Genomic DNA, 20,700 nt, shown 5'->3' with positions numbered 1-20,700 from the left:
AAAAATATTATTAGCACGTCTTGAATATTTAATAATATTTTCCTAAAAAAATAACACAAAGAAATATATAAATAGTACTAAAATCGGCTGACGAAACAATATCTTCATTAATATTAAAATAATAAACTAAATTCATAATTACACAGTTACTAGTTTCGTAGCATGCATGAAAAATCTCTGCCCCTGGCAAAACATTTCCAGCAACGGATCCGCCATTTTCGTAGATTTTACCAGGATAGCATAAACCTGAAGCGGTTGTCGACTTTCTCCCTTTGAGGGTGAATGGAATAGCTTAACCCTCTGTCCTTTTCCTCTTTCGAAAGGCGGGGCTTTCACATTTTCAAGGCGGAGTCACAGTAAAGAGGAAAGTTTGGAAAACTGCATAGGCGTATTTTTTTCTTATATCTTCAATTTTCAACAAACAATATACTAATTAATATTATATAGAACTGTTTTATTTATTTAAACTGTTTTAGTTAAATATCGACCATTATACGATTCTTATATTTTTTTAACAAACAATTTCAATTATTATAATTATTAGGTAAGTACTTTTTAAACAGATTTAGCTCTATCTAATCTTAATATAGTTTCACGAAACAATCAAACAATCTATTATTAATTATCGCAGATTCTCACAGCTTTTAATAGCTTTTATACAGGGTTACTTGTAAAACACCAGCAACCTCGCACTACAAGATAGCTAACGTCTTAAGTAACAACATTTGTTCTACGACTTTTGATAATTTGTTAGATTTTATTTTAGTACAAAAATAAATATTCATTTAATTTTCCGTTTGAATATTATAAACTCTACGCGCATTCCAAAAATTACGTAAACAAGAAGCGAACGGGAGGGGAAAGGGGGCGTCGCGTCGTCCTTTCGATAATGAATAGAACATCGACTTACAAATGTTAGGAGAGTACAATAAAAGCTTAAAAAATCATTTAAAAATAATTTATTGCGTTATGCCAAAAGTCGTAGATCAAAATATGTTGTTTGATCTGTAAAAATCTTCATCTTGAAATAACACTGTATATCTACAGCGTTGAGGTTGTGTACTTGTTTTTTTTCGAAAAAGAACAAGAACACAACATCAATGCTTCGCTTATGAGACGTGCAAAATAAAGAGTAGGTATCATTTAAACGTAAGTAGATAATATATAAAGGAGAAAAGATCGAACAGAATTTTGCCCACCTCATAGACATAATATATGATACTAGGTTTCTGCCCGCGGCTTCGCCCGCACAGTCAAAGAAAAACCCGCATAGTTCCCATTCCCGGGGGATTTCCGGGATAATAATCCTATGTCCCGGGCTAAATAGTAGCCTAAGTATGTCCTTTCTGGGGTATTTTGATACCCTATCTTTATACCAAATTTCATGCAAATTGGTTCAGTAGTTAAGGCGTGATTGAGTAACAGACAGAGTTACTTTCGCATTTATAATATTAGTATGGATATTAATAGTGGCGTAGCTATCATATGGCCAGGTGGTGCAGTGCACCAGGGCCCCGGAGCTCAGGGGGCCCTCAAACCTCAGCTTTGAAAAAAAAAATTTTTAAATATATTTTTTTAAATAAAAAAAATCTTGTGAGCAGGCTCGAGCCATTTTTTTATTTTTTTTCAAATCAACAATTATAGAACTCCTTATTCAACATTTCCAACCTTGTTTCCAACACATGCGCCAAGCGTCCTCGATAGGCATGTGCTGTTTGTTATCGTTAGTTCGGTTATATTTTGGTAGTTTTGATGAGTACGCCCGTAGTACATTGGATCATCGATAAGCTCACGTGCTTGACGGTAGTGAGACCAATTCGCCAATTCCACCCATCAACTTTTTAATGAAACTTTAATTCGATCTTGCCTTGCATGAGTTCTCATTTATGATTTGTGGCGATGTTTTCAACTTTCTGGGGTCTGGGACGTACTACAATAGTTGACGCTAGTTGTGACTTGTGTCGCTGACTGTTGTAATTCGTAATTCCCTACTACCAGCCTTATTTCATCAAGTATCACCACTAATGCTATGATTTCTATTCCGCACATCCATCCATCTGGCACCAAATTCTGCTAGAACTCATTTTCGCTAAAAAAATTTGCGATGACAAAATATGTATTCGATACCGATTGCAGCACAACGGTAACCGTATAATCTATGATAGCTCTCAACATGATCGACAACAAAAAATAAACAACGTTATTCTAAACTCAAATTCAAATTTACAAATGAGCTACTTCACGGAAAAAAGAAACAGTAAATATCGCAGTGTAAACAGCTTAAACAACGGGGTACCCACTTCCCCCACTTCATTTTACAGTGGAACAGAGAATTTTCCTGTCCAAACTGAGATTTTAACAGTTACACTGGATTGTTTACAGTTCGATACACTAAATTCATCAATGTTTCCAGTAAAACAGCATTCAACAAGTTCGCCTCCGACATTTATCGTTAATTGCAATAGAAAATGAGGCGGCATAAAACTTGGATTTGAGTGAAATTATAGACGAATTCGCAAAAAATAAAGCGCGCAAGAGATTGTGAATTGGGCGGGGAATTCTGTTAAAAATCGTTTTTTCCATTAATTAATCTCATCTGTATAATAAATATTCTATATTGTCATGTGCGTCGTTGTTTATTTATTCCCTTTTTCTTCTATTAAACACATGGAGAGTCTAATAGAGACGACGTATGGATTTAGCCTACTAGAGATAAGTTCACTTACTGTTTTCTATTCTTATTCTTATCAATAATTTTGAAGGCAAATATAAGTTCAAACTACGCGGAAAGAGGGAGGAGGAGGGCCCGATTCTTTCCCTATGCACCAGGGCCCTTGTCCTCCTAGCTACGCCACTGGATATTATGTACTACGAAATCTCGCAAACTTTTTCGTAGGCCTTTTTATACAATTTCGTAGCACATTAATTTTATTTATCTCAAACGCTATACCTTGTAATGTAAACTCACGAAATATTTCGCTTCATCACATAACATGTTATTTTTTTAGTTAGTTATATTAATAGAGTTATTTGAAATGTTTAATTTTATTAAATAAAAAAAAACCTAAATGACAGTGAAAACAAAACATATCTGGTCCGATTTGAAAAATGCTTTCGGTGTTAGATAGCTCATTTATCGAGGAAGGCTATAAGGCTATATATTATCACGCTAATACCAACAGGAGCGGAGCAATGCGGGTGACACCGCGGGGAACAGCTAGTATTGCTTATGTATTGCAAAACAGCGTCTCAAATAAAGCTCACATGTCACAAGCCCTTCATTGAATTGATTGAGTTCGCGCTTGCGGAGTTCAGTTACTGAAATAACTGAGATGCAATTGAATACATTCGATATTAATAAACAATATTGTTCTACTTATTTTAATCTTGCCTATTTATAGGACAAGGTCAGTTAATTTACATCATTAATAATTATTGGAGAATGACTGTGACTAGACCTTTGTGTGAATTTCTTAGATTACTCTAAGCTTGGAACGAGAATTTAATTAAAAATATAAGACTGAAAATCACGTATCTCAGAGCTTTTACAACACAAAAAACTACTTGGTTACTACTTCTTTGTTTTCGTAAATTAACTAAACAATAATGATCTTTGCATTTACTGCCCAGAGGTGAGAGCAGTAGGTATTTCATGCAAGATCGGACTTGTGCTTAAGTAATAAAAAAATATCAATAAAACGTTCTTTAACTTACAATTGCTATGTTTTATGTGTTTTTCGGTTTTCCATTTATTTTTGTTATTCTTTTAAAGAAATCTGGGTCTGAATCTTCATTTTCAGCACGAGGAACGGATAATACTTTACCTCCTTGACTCCAATAAAGACAGACTTCAACAGTACACAGTTCTGCGTATCAAATAAATGATCAGTTACTATTTAAAGACTCGACTGAATCGAGCGCCTTCATTCGTATCGTTTATTTGAGGCAACATTAATTACAGAGTCATTGATACTAATATAAACTGAAACATAACATGAGTGGAAATATAAAAGAGAAACATCATTTTGACTACGCGCTTGAGACGAGCGGTAATTATATATTCAAATACATGGTTTATTATTTTATACAGGTGTTCCGAAAAGTAGTGATGAACTGGGAGGTAGTGGACCTAGAGGGCTATCCGAATCACCCCCATGTGTGTTATGCGATTTTTCGTATTTTCGGAGTTTAGAGTACCTAGAGGGCTATCCGAATCACCCCCATGTGCGTTATGCGATTTTTCGTATTTTCGGAGTTATGCCTTTTTTTTTCATTTTTTCATCTATCGCTACTCAGCGATGTAGCAGACGACTATACTACTCAGGTACGATGAGATTTTTATTTATAGTGAGTGGTGACGTGAATTATTGCGCTAGATGCTTGATTTTTTTTTTGTTTGCTTAGCTGAAAGATAGGCCAATTCAGTTTGGTAACTTATTTACTATCGTTAGATCTTTGAATGGAATAAAAAAAAGAATTAAATGCCAAGAAAGATAAAATTACCCAGTATGTTAACCACTTCAAGGGCCCGTAAAAAAATAAAATCACATAAAAAATGTTTTCCGTTTGGCTTTTAAAAACTTGCTCTATCTATCAGGTAGCTAGGTACCATGAAAATTTCATTTTATTATTCAGAAGGCTTCAATCGAAAAATTGAAATCTAAATGTGGTAGGTATAATAGTAGTGGATAGCACACAACTTTTTATTTAATTAAATTATATAATATTTAATGAGGATTATAAAATACATATTATAAAAATAATTATTAACAACCCCCATATTTATTTATAACGTTTTGCATGCTATGTTTGCCGGTTTGTTACGTTATGTTTGTTTATTTTATGTATGTAAACTTTTGTTGTAAAAATGTAAACAAACGATGGTAAACCAATAAATAAATAAATATTTATTTATCTAAACATTTACTATGTTTTATATTCGCAGGTTTCGGCAAATATAATTACTGTATGCTGATAATATGTTGCCTGTTAATCTTAACGATGTATATGGACCTTTTCGGCTTCTCCGTCCTGCTGCCGAGTGTCGCCTGCGACTTTGCATTGACCAACACACAGCAAGGACTGCTATCAGCTATACCACTTATAGGTAAAAGGAAATTAGTTTCATTTACACTAATATTATAAAGAGGAAAACTTTGTTTGTTTGTTTGTAATGAATAGGCTCATAAACTACTGGACCGATTTTAAAAATTCTTTCACCATTCAAAAGCTACATTATCCACGAGTAATATGGGCTATATATTATCACGCTAAGACCAACAGGAGTGGAGCTACACGGGTAAAACCGCGCGACACAGCTAGTTATACTACGTAGTGATACGTCTTAGGCGATTCGTCAACATATTCAAAGGGCACGCTAACTAAATGACTCTACTATGTTCCTTACGACTCTTGTGCGAAAGGGCTATCATAAAATAATTAATAAATCAATGTAGCTGTTCCCTATTCTGCGTGATAGAGAAAAGGAGATGTAAATAGTCAAATCACCACCCAGCCCTCCAAGAAGCTAAGCAGCATATCTTTAAGTTCCATTAAATTGTCTTTATAAAAATAAATTCAACTTAATTCTGCTCTACTTTTTTTCTGTAAGACAATAGTTGTGTAAATAATGCAATGGAGACATTATGCTTGACTCAATCTCAGTTTTGCATAAAAATAAAAATACAGTCTGCATAACTAAGAACTTGTTGAAGTTGTACTTCTTTTGGCGCGAAGGAGAAAAATGATGAGAGTGAATTTTTACGATGCGCGCGCACACCGACACCTAAATTTAACAGCATGAAGTTAGTTCTAGGTGGTATGAAAATTGATAACTATGTTCAAGTTGCATATTCTAGTATTTTTTCCATACGCCAAAGAAGTACCTATAACTTTTAACGCGTGTACATAAGTACAGACACTCTTTTTTTTATTGTTTCTTGTTTTAATCAATTTCCAGGTATAATGTTTTCTTCATATGCTTGGGGATTGAGCGCTGATACCCTAGGTCGAAGAAAAACGCTCCTTACTGCAATGCCTATAGGGTCGTGTTTCAGTTTCTTCACAAGTATTGCACCGAATTTTGTATCTTTATGTGTACTTAAGTTTTTCTCAGCTTGCTTGTAAGTATTGTTATCATAGTTAGGTAGTATTGAAGTAGTTGAATAACTACTAAGTAGTATTTCAATCTACTAATCAACAAACAAACAAACAAACTACAATTATCAAGTAGTATTTTAATTGATCCTCCAAGTTTTACTATTAAAGTTTAATACACAGTTCATAATCATAAGCATAAACAAAAATAAATTCAACTTCTATTAAAACAACAAAATGAACCTTTTTACAGTAAAACGCATAGTTCACTTCTCTAATATTTATTTGGATACAATTAATAATCACAAAATAGAATTTATTAAAATTAATTCTATATTGCAGCTTATCATCAGCAAATGCAGCGGGTTTCGTCTTTCTCGGAGAGAGTGTACCAGCCCATCATAGGAGTCAATTTATGTTTCTAATGGCTAGCGCGACTATGATTGGACAATTGGCTATTTGCAGTAAGTACTTTATCTAATAAAATAAACGAGTATTACTTTTTACTAATCTATACTATAATATTATAAAGCTGAAGATTTTGATTGTTTGTCTTTGAACGCGCTAATCTCAGGAACTACTGGTCCGATTTGAAAAATTCTTTCAGTGTTAGATAGCCCATTTATCGAGGAAGGCTATAGGCTATATATAATAATCGCTAAGACCAATAGGAGCAGAGCAATGCGGTTGAAACCGCGGAGCACAGCTAGTTTTGTAATAAGATGCATTAGTTCCTTTCAATTTTCCATTTTATTTAACAGTACCAGCGCTCATAGTCCTACAATTCACATTTCACATCGAAGTGGCCTGGCTGAGCCTGGTCTACCGTCCCTGGAGGCTACTCCTCCAGACTCTCAGTGTTCCTGGTCTCCTGGTAGCTTTGGGATTGTATTTCCTGGAGGAAAGTCCCAAATTCCTCCTCAGTAAAGGACAAGAGGAACAAGTGATGAAAGCTTTGAAGAGGATCTATGTGTGTAACACGGGGAAAGATGATGATTCTTATCCGGTGAGCTATTTGCAAAATTGCAATTTGTAATATCTTAAATAACAGGTAGAAAGTGTTAATTGACACAAAACAAATAATGAATAAGGAAAATGCCCATTAAATGCCTGAAATGTACAGACACTATAACCAGTGGTACAATCTTCTTTATTATAAAATAAAACAAGAATTAAATATTGATATGATTCTTTCGTCTTTACAACTATGGATAAATAAAGATACTTTCAACACATAGTAGAGTCATTTAGTTAGGGTGCCCTTTGAATATGTTGACGAATCGCCTAAGACGTATCGATTTATAAGATCTTATTTGAAATCATCAACGTCTATACGTCGATTTATTTATTAATTTATTACTTTTTGACGTGACAACGTCTTATAATTCGATAAAGCCGGCTGCACGCACGAAAAAACATGACTCATGCGGCGTTACCTCGCTCTGACTCATCTGAGGCGTTCCATGTAAGGCTTGAAGTGCGAGCGAGAGCGCGGAACGAGCGACAAAGAAGCACAATCGGACGTTGTCACGTTCAACTATCGTCAGTAAACCGACTTTACAGACAACCAATTTTTTTATTACTTTTGCACTGCGTCTCCTTGTCCACCTGGTTGTCTGGAAGAGATCGCTGTCTGAGCGATAAGACCGCCTCTTTTATTAACTAATGTATTGTGTCCTTACTTGTACTTTTCTCTTTGGTGCACAATAAAGTATTTTTGCAGTTGTTGTTGTTGTTGTATAATACATAATTGTCTACTACTTTATAATTATTATGACAATTTACAATTTCAGGTATCTTCCGTGTTCTTAGAAGCGTCAGAAATGAAGACAGAAGTGAAACAGTCGCCAATACAAAAGGTTTGGGGCCAAACGGCTCCGCTGTTCAAACCACCGCTATTGGAGAATTCTCTGAAGCTCTACTTCATCTTATTGTGCTCGTATATGACGTGAGTTCTTTTTTTTTACTTTATAAATTGGTTGATTCAAGTATATGTAGTATAAATATTATTAGAAATTACACGCGAGGCCGGGTTATAGTATATTAGTTTGAATGTAATAAGAATGTACTGCGATTCTACACAGGTACCTAATTGTAAATGTAGTAGTACGTACAGACTACAGTAGTATAGTTAAAATTTAATGTTCCATCTATCAGCAAGTTAATCCACTCACAATCTGCTCTTCAGTTCCACAGGTTTCACGATGTGGGTACCAACAATAACCAACGCATATTTCAACGGAGAGAACAATGTCACCGGGTTGACGTTTTGCGAAGTCGCAAGTGCTGCCGCGAGTAAAACTGCGTACAAAAATACTGTAAGTATTGTTTATATTAATTTTTATTATTAGTGAAATTATTGTGTTTTAAATATTTTTTTATACATATTAATATAAATAGTGATTAGTTGGGTTTACATAAGTAGAGACTTCAATTGAAAATAATTAAATTTAGGTGTTTGAGATCGTTTTTTTTATTAAATGTGCATGCCTTACAATATGCAAAAATAATAAATGAGGTTGATTAGAAATCTGGTCATATAATTTGTCGTGGATGATATAAAATAAGTTAGTTACTGGGTTCTATACCCAAAGGATTAAAACAGGGCCTTTTTATACCCTAGACCAAACCATACACAATATAACAACAAATAAAAATTCCACCAGTTGGCACGGTCATAAATTGGTTGGGTCACCATTTTTTTTCAATTGCGTTTAAACTTATTTGTACGGAACCTTTAGTATCGCGATACCGACTCGCACTTGCGATATTTAATTTGCTTCACAAAATATCAAAAGTTCTAATAAATAAAAAATACCTACTTTTTCAGACACTAGCAGCAAGCATAGACTGCAATGACGTCGTCAAACCCAAAGCGCTCTACGCGGTAATGGTCTACTCCGGTCTTTGCGGTCTACTCAACCTGATTCTGACGTTCATAGTGAAGCCGTTGGGAAAGAAAAAGACCACGTTATTAGTTATTATCATTACGCTAGCAAGTGGATGCTTTTTGCCGTTCGTGAGGGTTCCGATAGTCAGCATTATATTGTTCTTCTTCTTTCCGTATGTGGCCTTGATTTTGGGCAATATCAACACGTACTTGGTGGAATTGAATCCTACTTATTTAAGGTAAATATAAGTACTAGGAAGACTTATTTGAACTATTCTTTTCATAAATATTATAAACTAGCTTTCCGCCCGCGGCTTCGCCCGCGTTTTCAGAGAAAACCCCGCATAGTTCCCTTTCCCGTGGGATTTCTGGGATAAAACCTATCCTATCTCTCAAGTTGGATGGAACTGCACATGGTGTGCGAATTTTATCATAATCGGTTTAGTGGTTTAGGAGTCCATTGAGGACAAACATTGTGACACGAGATTTATATATATTAAGATAAAGTTTGTAATGATGGATAGTTATAACTCTTTCACGTAAAAACTGCATTACTATACATTAGTCATAATATTCTTAAAATTAACACCAATTTAACATTCGCATTGTATTAAAAATGAATATTTGTTGCAAAATAAATAGCTAAAAATAATATAATATACAAAAGACTCATGAATATAAATAATAAGTTAAAAGACTCTACGTCAGAAATAAAACCAATAAATTATTTCAGGGGATTTTTTTTAAACTACATAGGTACTTACTATATTCACATTTACAACGAAAAAGGTTGTTGTGATTTATTTATTAGGGAAGGTTCTTACTTAAGGATACATTGTCATGTACTAAGGTCATATTGTAATTTAAATAATTTAAATGGACGAGATAAGTTTTCTAACGAGCTACGCTACGACTTGAATATCCTCGGAATAATTTAATATTTTTGGTTTTACGGCATTCTAAATTTATATCCTACGAATAAGCTGTTAATTTCATTGGATTAATGATTTTTAACGACATTTTAAGAGGGTTTTAGGGGGATTGAGTCTAGTCGTACGATAATTTTAGGTACTAATATTATACTAGTTTTGCCGCAAGAACAAGTGGCGATTTTCATATAAATCGTTACTGTATATAAAAAGTCTATGATGAATCCCTATTTCCCTTGGTCACGGTATCACGCTTGAACGGCTGAACCGATTTCGGAAATTTATATTTTGATGTGTTCGTTATTGTCAGAAGAAGAATCTTATGAAAGAAAATCTCAATAAATTTGCGCCAAAATATTAAAAATGTGTGAGTAAGATCACACACACGTAAGAAGTGAAACATCTTTATGTCCTTATTTTTCAACACATAATTTAATAAATGCAACTTTACAGAAATACGTCGAATCACGCGTAGTAGGGATAAGAAAAAGATGGCGCGTAACGGAAAAATGTCACACGTAACGAAAAAATGTTACACTAAATTTTTTTCCAACCCCGTTAGAGAAGTTTCACTTCAAAAAATGCAATAACATAACAGCCATGTATCCTTCACGGGTTTGACAATAATTTGTACGTAGACATTACGTCTGTCAGGTCAGCTGGTTAATTAAAATAATTTTTCACAGAGGAATGGCAACATGTCTCTCAGTGGTGGTGGCGCGCGGGTTCGGCTTCATCAGCGTGCAAGTGATCGCTATGAACATGGCCAACCACTGCTTCCCGATGATATGCAGCTATATTTTGCTGGGTTTCTGTGAGTTCTCTTATTTTAAGCTATTGCATCTATTCTATCGCGGGCCTTGAGCGCGGGGACCGAATCCAGAAATTGCGTAACGAAAAACCTCACGCTCCCTACTCCGACCGCGACAGGCACGGAGGTGTGGCTTGAAGGCATGCTATGCAATAGCTTTACCGCGGCAGTCAACGAGTGCCACACGTATTTTTTATAATAAAATATGCTGTCAAAAGTTTCTTTTTAAAATATTTTTAAAATCTTTGAGGGCTTTTTTCAAAATTGGAATATTTTTTTTTTTTTATTTTTTAGGAGTGGGTAGTTGTGTGAAATGCAGTAGTCACATGGGAATTCCTACATTATAAAATGGCTACAATAAAATATATCTTTAAAACGCTGTTCTACCTTACTCTTATCTAACAGGGACGAGAAATAAAGATGTGGACTGATGTAGTCCTACCCGATATACAAAGAAATTTTTATTAAAATCGGTCCAGCCGTTACGGTGGAATTTAGTAACAAACACCACGACACAACAATTTTATATATTAGATTCTTAACTTTACTTATTTTTTTTATTTCAGTGGGCCTACTTACCGCTTTCTTCCTGCCGCCAGATGAAAAGAAAATAGAAAAGATCTAAGAAAAATTTATATATATTATCTTTATTGTATTTTGTATGTATTTAACAATCTTATATCCGTAATTTTTATATTTTAATCTATATATAAGAATCATGCAAATATAAAAACATATATGTATATGTATATAATATAATATATTAATATATAATCATTTTATATTTATTTTGAGGCAATAATTTTGCGATCTAAGTATAGGATCGATTCAGCCCCATGGTGTGGCGTCATAGGCATATTCAAAATAATTAAAAACTAGTGTGTATAACGTTTGTAACTAGGTAATTAAATTTTACGTAAGTCACACAAAATAAAATAAACCGTGATTTTGAAGTAAATATATTTTTTAAGTTAGAAAGTAACTCATAACTGTGTTGCAATAAAAACAATTTAATGCATAGGTACTTGAATATGTAAAAATCAACATTATTTGGCAGTTAAGGACGTTACAGAAAAGAGCCATTCGCTCTATATACATATAATTTACGTGCTCGGGACTCACTAAGAGATCTCTTTAAGAATACTGGTATACTTACTGTACCATCACAGTATACATATATATATTTAATAATATTTTGCATGTACACAAAAAACACCGACTTACACACAAGATTAGGAGATAGACACTGTTATGGCACAAGGAACAGAAATAGAATTGAAATGCCATTTTACCGGTGAAATACGACAAAACCAAGGTTAAATCCTGTCTAAAGTTGTTGTGGTAAGACAGATTCAAATTCAAATTCAAATTTTGAATTTGAATATTGATAGTGTAAAACTAAGTCACTTCCCGCTGTTTATCTTATCTGTCAACATTAATTATACTTGAAATAACGCAACGGATTTTGATGTGTTTTTTTAATAGGTAGGTTTTGGTTCTAGAAACTTGTAACCAGATATTTTTTAAGGTACTTTTAAAGTTAGAATACGGGTGATGGTAAAGCTTTATTTGAAATATAAAATTAATTCAATTTTTATGTGAACATTAAGCAGATATGTAGTCTTAGATTTGGGAAACCTATCATTTGGCTTGGTAAATGGGTTAAATACTAAGAAGCCTTGCAGTAGAAATAATTAATTTAGACTGATGATAATGTTTCAGTATTGTTGTTACCTATGTATAAAAACTCATTCCCTACAGGAGGATAAAGTAAGGGAAGCAAAATCTGTTTTTAATCGCGATTAAATAATATATTGAAATAAAACTTAGTGTCCTAAAGTTTTTCTAATTTTATACGATTATTTTTTTAACTTTATGATACTCCTGACTCATATTAATTATCTATTGTAAATAATCATTCTACGTTCATTTTGTGAATTAATAATAATGATTGTATGTTATGTAGTTATAGTGAAAACATGAATGTTATTTATTTATGGTGTAATCAAGGGAATAATCTTATATTTTAATATAGGTAATATTATATTATGTATAGCATTTAAGTAACATCGTCATCAGAAACACACAATCACAACATTATAATATTTTGGTACGTTTTCCATAGATGTAACTATATTAGTAGGTAGATATATTTTTTTATTCTTAATTGCACTAGTAGGTAAATACAGAGAACAGCAGTATAAGTAATAACAGTAACATTATATAAGGCGCCCTTATAGCTAAAAAGCAAACTAGCAAATGTGTGCGTGTACTAGTGTATAGATACACGTAAGAAGTGAAACTTCTTTATGACCTTATTTTTCAAAAAAATAATTTAATAGGTATATGCAACTTTACAGAAATACGTCGAATAACGCGTGGTAGGGATAAGAAAAAGATGGCGCGTAACGGAAAAATGTCACGAGTAACGAAAAAATGTTACACTAAATTTTTTTCCAACCCCGATAAAGAAGTTTCACTTCAATAAAATGATATAAATAATATAATAATCCGGTACAAAATGACATAAAACATATTCATGTTACATCACTGTATTGTCTCGTTAGTTACAATAATAATAATATTATATATACATAAGTAGACATATATATAAATATATAAAATGATACGTAATGATATATTTTTCAATGTATTGCCTATTTTGTATTTTTATTAATTAAAGTATTTTTGAGAGGATTTTTTTATCTCTTATTTCAGTGTCAAGTCCAAGAGACATGCTAACGCTATTTTGCATAGGTACCTACATATTTTATTATTTTGGTATATTTTATAGCATTCAATGCATATTATTGTATTATTGTTGCATATGCTTTATACTCAAATCATAAAATATTATTATATATTCATATTGTGAGTTGATTATGAAATAAATAATTATGTTTTCATGGTTGTTTCCTTGTTGTTTCATTTATTTTTAATGAACTCAAATACAGATTTTCATACTATTTTCAGCCAAGCGCGAAAGGTTACGCATATGAAGTTTATAGGTATAACTAGCTTACCGCCCGCGGCTTCGCCCGCTTTGTCTAAAACCTAATAAATTATATACCAAAACCTTCCTCTTGAATCACTCTGTCTATTAAAAAAAACCGCATCAAAATTCGTTGCGTAGTTTTAAAGATTTAAGCATACAAAGGGACAGAGAAAGTGACTTTGTTTTATACTATGTAGTGATGATACCTATCTATAAATTATCATACGCTAATTATTCTATGTTAGTAGCGACATATTCGCTTACGTTTATTAAAACACAATAAGTAGTTATATATATAAGTTAGTTATATATATAAGTTAGTTATATATATAAGTATAAATAATATTATTTTGTATTATTCACTCCATTTATTCACGACACGTAGGTACGGTTGATATCAAGTGTAGATAAATATGTTTAAAAATAGTGAAAAAGTTGACTTTGAAATAGCCCTGGATAAAACAGGTACGAAGTACTTAGTACACATTAACTTATCCCTAATTTTAAATAAGTTTGATAATAATCTATCTATACTAATATTATAAAGCTGAACAGTTTGTTTGTTTGTTTGTTTGAACGCACTAATCTCGGGAACTAACGAATGTATGGATGTAGGTAAAGCTTCATTACTGCTTCATAGTACCTAGCTATCATCATTGTTCGTTCAGTGGTTTTCGTGTGAAAGAGTGGCAAACACACATCCAATCTCATAAACTGTCACGTTCAGGCTTTGTTTAGGTATTATTTTCATAACATCAACATCCTTACTTATAAAAATTGAGTGTTAAAATTTAACCATAAAAAGAATTTGGAATTGAACCGCGCGCTGTTAATTTTATGCCTAATATTTATAAGTATACGTAGTATATTATTATTAGTCTGTGCTAATATTATCTAGTAATTTTGAACAACATATTAAGTCATTATAGGTACTCTACGGAAATGTTTTGTTTTTCCAGGGTTTGGAAAATATAACATATGCCTCTTAATAACTTGCTGTTTACAAATTCTGGCAATGTATGTGGATATATTTGGATTTTCCATCATTCTTCCCAACGTGGCTTGCGACATGGGACTCTCTACATCACAGCAAGGGTTGCTCTCTGCTATGCCTTTAATTGGTAAGATGTGTGTACTACCCCATAATAGTTTTATAAGTGCGTATAGGTGTGTTTGTCTGTTTGTAGGTAAAATTTTCACGTTAAAATAATGACTAATCGATTGTTAAAATTTAATTAACATTAAGATACCTAAATAGCGAATTTTACGGATTTATTTAAGTACATTACAAAAATATTTTTCGGGCGTTGATTATCTACTTATTATTTGACCTAAAAATAAAACAATTACCTATAGGTACGGAAGGGTGTGCGTGACCCCAAACTAATTGAGCATCGTTTAGGAAATAATTGGAAAACATTAAAAAAATCACTAATTCAACTTATAACCGTGCATTTCTCTGTAAACAGTAAATAAATCTTACGGTTTTTTACCGGAATCGATTAGAAAATTAATTAACGTGTACATAGCACAATTAAAATAAGTCGGCTGTCGAAAAAAACTATTGATAAGGCATTATATGTAGCAAGGTTACGCTTGTATAAATCCAATTATTGTCTAAATTGTGATGAAATGAACGTATTTATTGCCACAATAATTTTGGATACAAAAAATTGAAAATCAAAATTAAAAAATAAGAAAAAAAAATGTTTTTGTGGCAAAAGGCCCAGACACAGCTAGGTATGCTGTTTGACTCGAGCGCTCGTACTACAGTGCTGATTTTCAGTCTAGTCTAGGGTATGTAAAACCACAGATATAATATTATAAATTATAATACTATGTACCTAATATAATCTATAGAGCCTGTAGAGCTTGTGTGTAAATGTGTTATTCTGGTACCACACTGCCAAGTTTGTTCAAAATCCATATACCTAGTAACTACCTAGTCGACATGATTGAGTTGCTTTCGCATATTTAGAGATAATTATTATAATTTTAAAACTATTCCGATCATTCAAAACATTCAGACGTAGAGACAGATTATGGTTTATCGTTTATTGTAGGTAAATTTAACTGGTAAAATGAATAGGTACCTACCGTAAAACAAGTTTATGAGTGATATTTAAAATTCAAGTACCTAATTGTTTACCGCTTTTGTTTTAATATACCTAGACTTTTTTTAATTTTTCTAAAGCCACCTATCTACTAACGAAAATGCAAATAAGTAGGTACAATTTTTTATAGCACGCGTTGTGTGTAATTAAAAAGGAAATATAATATTCTAGCCATTCTAGCACACAAAAAATCGTCTTATGACTTGTCCTGACTATCTGACACTTGACGAATTTCTTATCAGAAGGTCCTATAATTCTTATTCCTGTATAGAAAATAAATTCTAAAGTGCGTAAGTATACCTACATTATCATTGCAATCAGCATAAGCAACACATGCAATTCGATTTATTCATTACAATCAACAAAAATGAAAAAATACTAATAACCAATAATACCTACCCCATAAATCTCAAAATACTAATGGTTATTTTTTTAACTTTGCAACAGAGCAGACGCGTCACGTAATTGGTAATAGTACAAAAAATTCACGTCGCCCAAATCTATTATCTATACTAATATAATAAAGCTGAAAAGTTTGTTTGTTTGATCGCGCTTAACTCAGGAAACGGGTCCAATTTGATTGATAGTACCTACATTTGTGGAGGAAGGCCAGGATCGGAATTCGGAACAATGCGGTTATCACGGGGCACAGGTAGGCAGCTAAATGTCTTCCGTTTTACATCATGTTTATTTCATAATTTACAGGAGTAATGATTTCTTCCTACGCGTGGGGCCTGTGTGCTGACACTCTAGGGCGTAGGACCACGTTGCTCATCGCCATGCCGATTGGTCTAGCACTAAGTTTGGCATCCGGCATCGCTCCTACCTACGCGTCTTTAGCGACTTTGAAGTTTTTATCTGCTGCATTGTGAGTTCACTATTACAGTAGAATACGTAATTAGTTATAAGTATATTTACAATTAAATATATGTACAATTCCGCTACTTCTTCTACTTTCTTCTTTCCGCTGACTTCAAGATTCCTAATAAATTGTTCTTGGAGTAGTATCTACATTGTATACCCGATAACAATTTTTCATCATCAGAAAAAATACGTAATAATAAGTTATTTTATTTTATATTCATCTCTACTATGAAGCTACTATCCATATTCAGTAGATATTTCTTATGTCCATATTCAGCTATTTTTACGGTGTTACTTTTGGTTATCACCTCACCTGTTTATTTTTTTTTTATTTCATAGTAACATTTGGAAATATCGGAGCTATTTATCTTATTTCAGTTCTTCTTCAGCAAATGCAGCCGCTTTTGTACTACTGGGTGAAAGCGTTCCGCCCAGACTCAGAAATAAGTTTATGTTCCTTATGGCCAGCGCTACTATGTACGTTCAGGCAGTTTTAAGTGGTTCGTATATATTTCAACCGACTTCAAAAAAAGAGGAGGTTCTTCATTCCACTCTATTTTTGTTACTTTTGAATCGATTTTGTCAATTTTTTTTTCGAAAGCTATAGTGCCTCGCGGTTGTTCCCTTTTCAATTTTGTCCAGTTCTAACCATTTCTTTAAAATTTATTGGTAAACAAGAATTATAACTTGTTTAACTTTAGTTTATGTTTGTATAAATAGATAGTCTCCTAATTATTTTTACATTCTTTCTCTAAATTTCAAATTAGATATTTTTGAAAAGACTATCCTAATCAAGTTCCTTTGTTACAGTGATTGCACTAGGAGTATTTCAATTTTCATTCGACATTTATTTGCCATTAATAAACGTACATTATCGACCCTGGCGACTTATTCTCCAATTAATAACAGTACCTGGAATTATCGGTACATTAGGAATTTTATTTTTACATGAGAGTCCTAAATTCTTGTTCAGTAATGGAGAAGAGAAGAAGGCCATTGAAGTCTTGGAGTCTATGTATAGATGGAATAAGGGAAAAAATTGCGAGGAGTTTTTAGTAAGTAGCCTTTGTATGCACTTCATAAGATTAAGCTTAATTTGGGTGTTTATTGCAAAAGACACGAGTTCCAAAAATTCATCAATAGGTACTCATAATTATTTTTCTGCAAACCTTTTCCTTTATCTGTCAAATGGTATAAATTCTGTATCTTCAATTACGTTCGTCTTATTAAAAGAAAATTAACTACACACTTTTGATGGTATTCAAATGAACCTTTATATTTTTAGATCTCCTCAATATATCTAGAAGAAGATATTACACCGGAAGTAGGTTCGTCACTAGTAGAAAAGATTTGGAACCAAACAGTTCCACTATTTAAACCTCCACTTCTGAAAAATTCACTTATGCTTTATTACATTATCCTTTGCGCTTATATGACGTAAGTATTCGGTGGTAACATTACCAAAACTAGAATTCTGCACATAATGTACCAATTAATAATTAAATTATATTCTCAAAAACAATCTATTGCACATAAAATTTGAGGAATAGCACTGCAAAACTTTGCGCCGTAACAGTAAGTGAAAATGGGGCAGATGCTTTTTACCAGTTTTCATCTGTATGGACATTGGACAACCAGTAAGAGATCAGAATATACAGCTAAATTAACTTTTTATTTCGTCGTACTGGTAATGTTCAAGATGGATTGCTCATTAGAAAACTCTGCCTAGTAAATACGCGTATGCAGAGTTTTGTTTCGGACAATTTTTGAGCGTTATTGTTCATTGTTAGCATAGTTTTTTTTCGTACGTCAATAGTTCAAAATTGTTATCATAGTAACTATAGTTGAAATGCTTTTCTAGAGCTACAGGATACACAATGTGGATACCGACGATGACGAACGCGTTTTTCAACGGAGAAAACAACGCTAATAAAACCTTCTGTGAAGTAGCCAGTACTGCAACTTCAGGCAATGTACGATTACAATATCAGCCGATAATAGCCTATAGCAGCTAGAAACATAATAAGATATGAACCATTAATTTATTTTCTCTTTTAATTTTCCGCCATTAAAATAAATCTTCCTCCACAGAAAACAGACTGCAACAACACAATACAGCTAATGACATTCTACGCAGTAATGTTATATTCTGGAATATCCGGCTCCCTTAACGTACTCCTAACGTTCTGTGTCGGTGCTATTGGCAAGAAAACATTAACCATTCTGGTCTTTTCTGTATCAATAGTCGCTGGAACACTACTACTTTTCGTGAAGCAACCTATTATAAACATCTCACTGTTTTTCCTATTTCTCTATGTGGCACTCATTTTGGGAAATGTTAATACGTATTTGGTGGAAGTAAATCCTACTCATCTGAGGTAAAATACCTACTCTTTATTTATATATTTATTATTTATGCTGTATTGAACAAAATTATGATATTGTCTACATCTACACTAATATTATAATGAGGAACACTTTGTTTGTTTGTTTGTACGATTGTTACGAATAGGCTCATAAACTACTGGACCGGTTTTGATGAAATTTGGCACAGACAATCTTTAGACCCTGAGAAAGAACATAGGCTACTTTTTATTGCGAAATATGTACCACGGGCGAAGCCGGGGCGGACCGCTAGTATTAAATATAAAAATAGTTAATTCATATCAGACTCTTGAGAATTAAAAAAAAAATATGTTTCGTTAGCCTATGGATTTTTTTTTCTAAATTAACTTTTTTACAGAGGAATGGCTACTTGCTTGTCGGTAGTAGTTGCGCGCGGTTTTGGTTTCTTCAGTGTGCAAATAATAGCCACACTCCTGGCCGATCATTGTGTGCCAATGATTGCGGGATATATCGCACTTGTTTTATGTAAGTATAAATGAATAAATATTTCTGGAAAAATTCACACACGTGACACGGCACGATCTGATCCCATATTTCGCTTCGCTTTCGCTTGTGTTATGGAAACCAGATGGCTGATAAACCAACATATATAATTTTAAATAAATAATTATATAGATAACTATTAGCTTTCCGCCCGCGGCTTCGCCCGCGTTTTCAAAGAAAAACCCGTTTCCGTAGGATTTCCGGGATAAAACCTATCCTATGTCCTTTCTCGGGTATCAAAATATCTCTATACCAAATTTCATGCAAATTGGTTCAGTAGTTAAGGCGTGATTGAGTAACAGACAGACAGACAGAGTTACTTTCGCATTTATAATATTAGTATGGATTAACACCCAGACACAGAGCAAACGTTTGTCCTGGGTGGGATTCGAACCCACGACCTCTGGCTTGGAAGGCAGGGTCCAACCGGGCAGTATATTTCAGTATATTATAAAATATGACGCTCATTATTCACATTCTGTTTATAAAGTTATTTAAAAAAACTGGCTCGCAAAAAAAAATGATTTTTTTTTTAATCGTTCGGGTAGTTCCTGAGATTAGCGCATTCTAACAAACAGCCAAACTTTATATTATTCAGGGTACTATAATATGGTAATATACCTATAGAAAATACACTTTCCTTTTTTATAACCATGCTAAATTATTTGATACCTACTTCAAGGCACAGTATATTAATTCTTATCAATTATATTTCAGCTGGTTTAGTGGTGTCGCTGTTTCTACCTTCAGACCGTCCTCGCAAATCGGACACGAAGCTTTAATAATATAAAACATTTAAATATTGTTCTCGTAATAAGAACTTTGTGAATTGTGATATTTAAGTTAAGTAATCATCATACTTTGTGAATTGTGATAGTTAAGTTATAATAATTTTAAGACTTTAATTTCTCATAAAATAAAAATTGAAAAGCTTCAACACATTTTATTCGTTATTTAAATCCTTATTCCCAAAAATGTACTAAAATATTTTATTTAACAAGCCCTTGATTCCTTAATAATAATATTCCTTAAGAATAATACTTCCTATGTATTTCGCGAGTCCATGCCTTTCCGACATCGGAAAAGGTACTGTATATTTTTGTAAAAATTAA

The 20,700-nt window shown here is 33.0% G+C and overlaps 2 protein-coding genes across 2 annotated transcripts; both read left to right on the top strand.

Moving 5' to 3' along the window:
* Nucleotides 1-4,951: 4,951 nt before the first annotated feature.
* LOC123694932 (synaptic vesicle glycoprotein 2C-like) lies at nt 4,952-11,887 on the top strand. Its single transcript, XM_045640564.1, has 9 exons — nt 4,952-5,107; nt 5,960-6,122; nt 6,439-6,560; nt 6,858-7,102; nt 7,890-8,044; nt 8,285-8,414; nt 8,927-9,225; nt 10,602-10,729; nt 11,293-11,887. Exons 1-9 carry the CDS (start codon nt 4,969-4,971, stop codon nt 11,349-11,351), a joined length of 1,440 nt encoding a protein of 479 aa, XP_045496520.1. The 5' UTR covers nt 4,952-4,968; the 3' UTR covers nt 11,352-11,887.
* Nucleotides 11,888-14,096: 2,209 nt separating this feature from the next.
* On the top strand, nt 14,097-20,437 carry LOC123694929 (putative transporter svop-1). The gene is made up of 10 exons (XM_045640562.1): nt 14,097-14,186; nt 14,681-14,842; nt 16,541-16,703; nt 17,078-17,199; nt 17,510-17,754; nt 17,985-18,136; nt 18,561-18,672; nt 18,791-19,077; nt 19,443-19,570; nt 20,306-20,437. Exons 1-10 carry the CDS (start codon nt 14,135-14,137, stop codon nt 20,368-20,370), a joined length of 1,488 nt encoding a protein of 495 aa, XP_045496518.1. The 5' UTR covers nt 14,097-14,134; the 3' UTR covers nt 20,371-20,437.
* Nucleotides 20,438-20,700: the final 263 nt, after the last annotated feature.

This window comes from Colias croceus, chromosome 10, assembly GCF_905220415.1.
Source record: "Colias croceus chromosome 10, ilColCroc2.1".
NCBI lineage: Eukaryota > Metazoa > Arthropoda > Insecta > Lepidoptera > Pieridae > Colias > Colias croceus.
The sequence above is the reverse complement of the archived record's forward strand: the minus strand, read 5'-3'. Positions and strand labels throughout refer to the sequence as shown.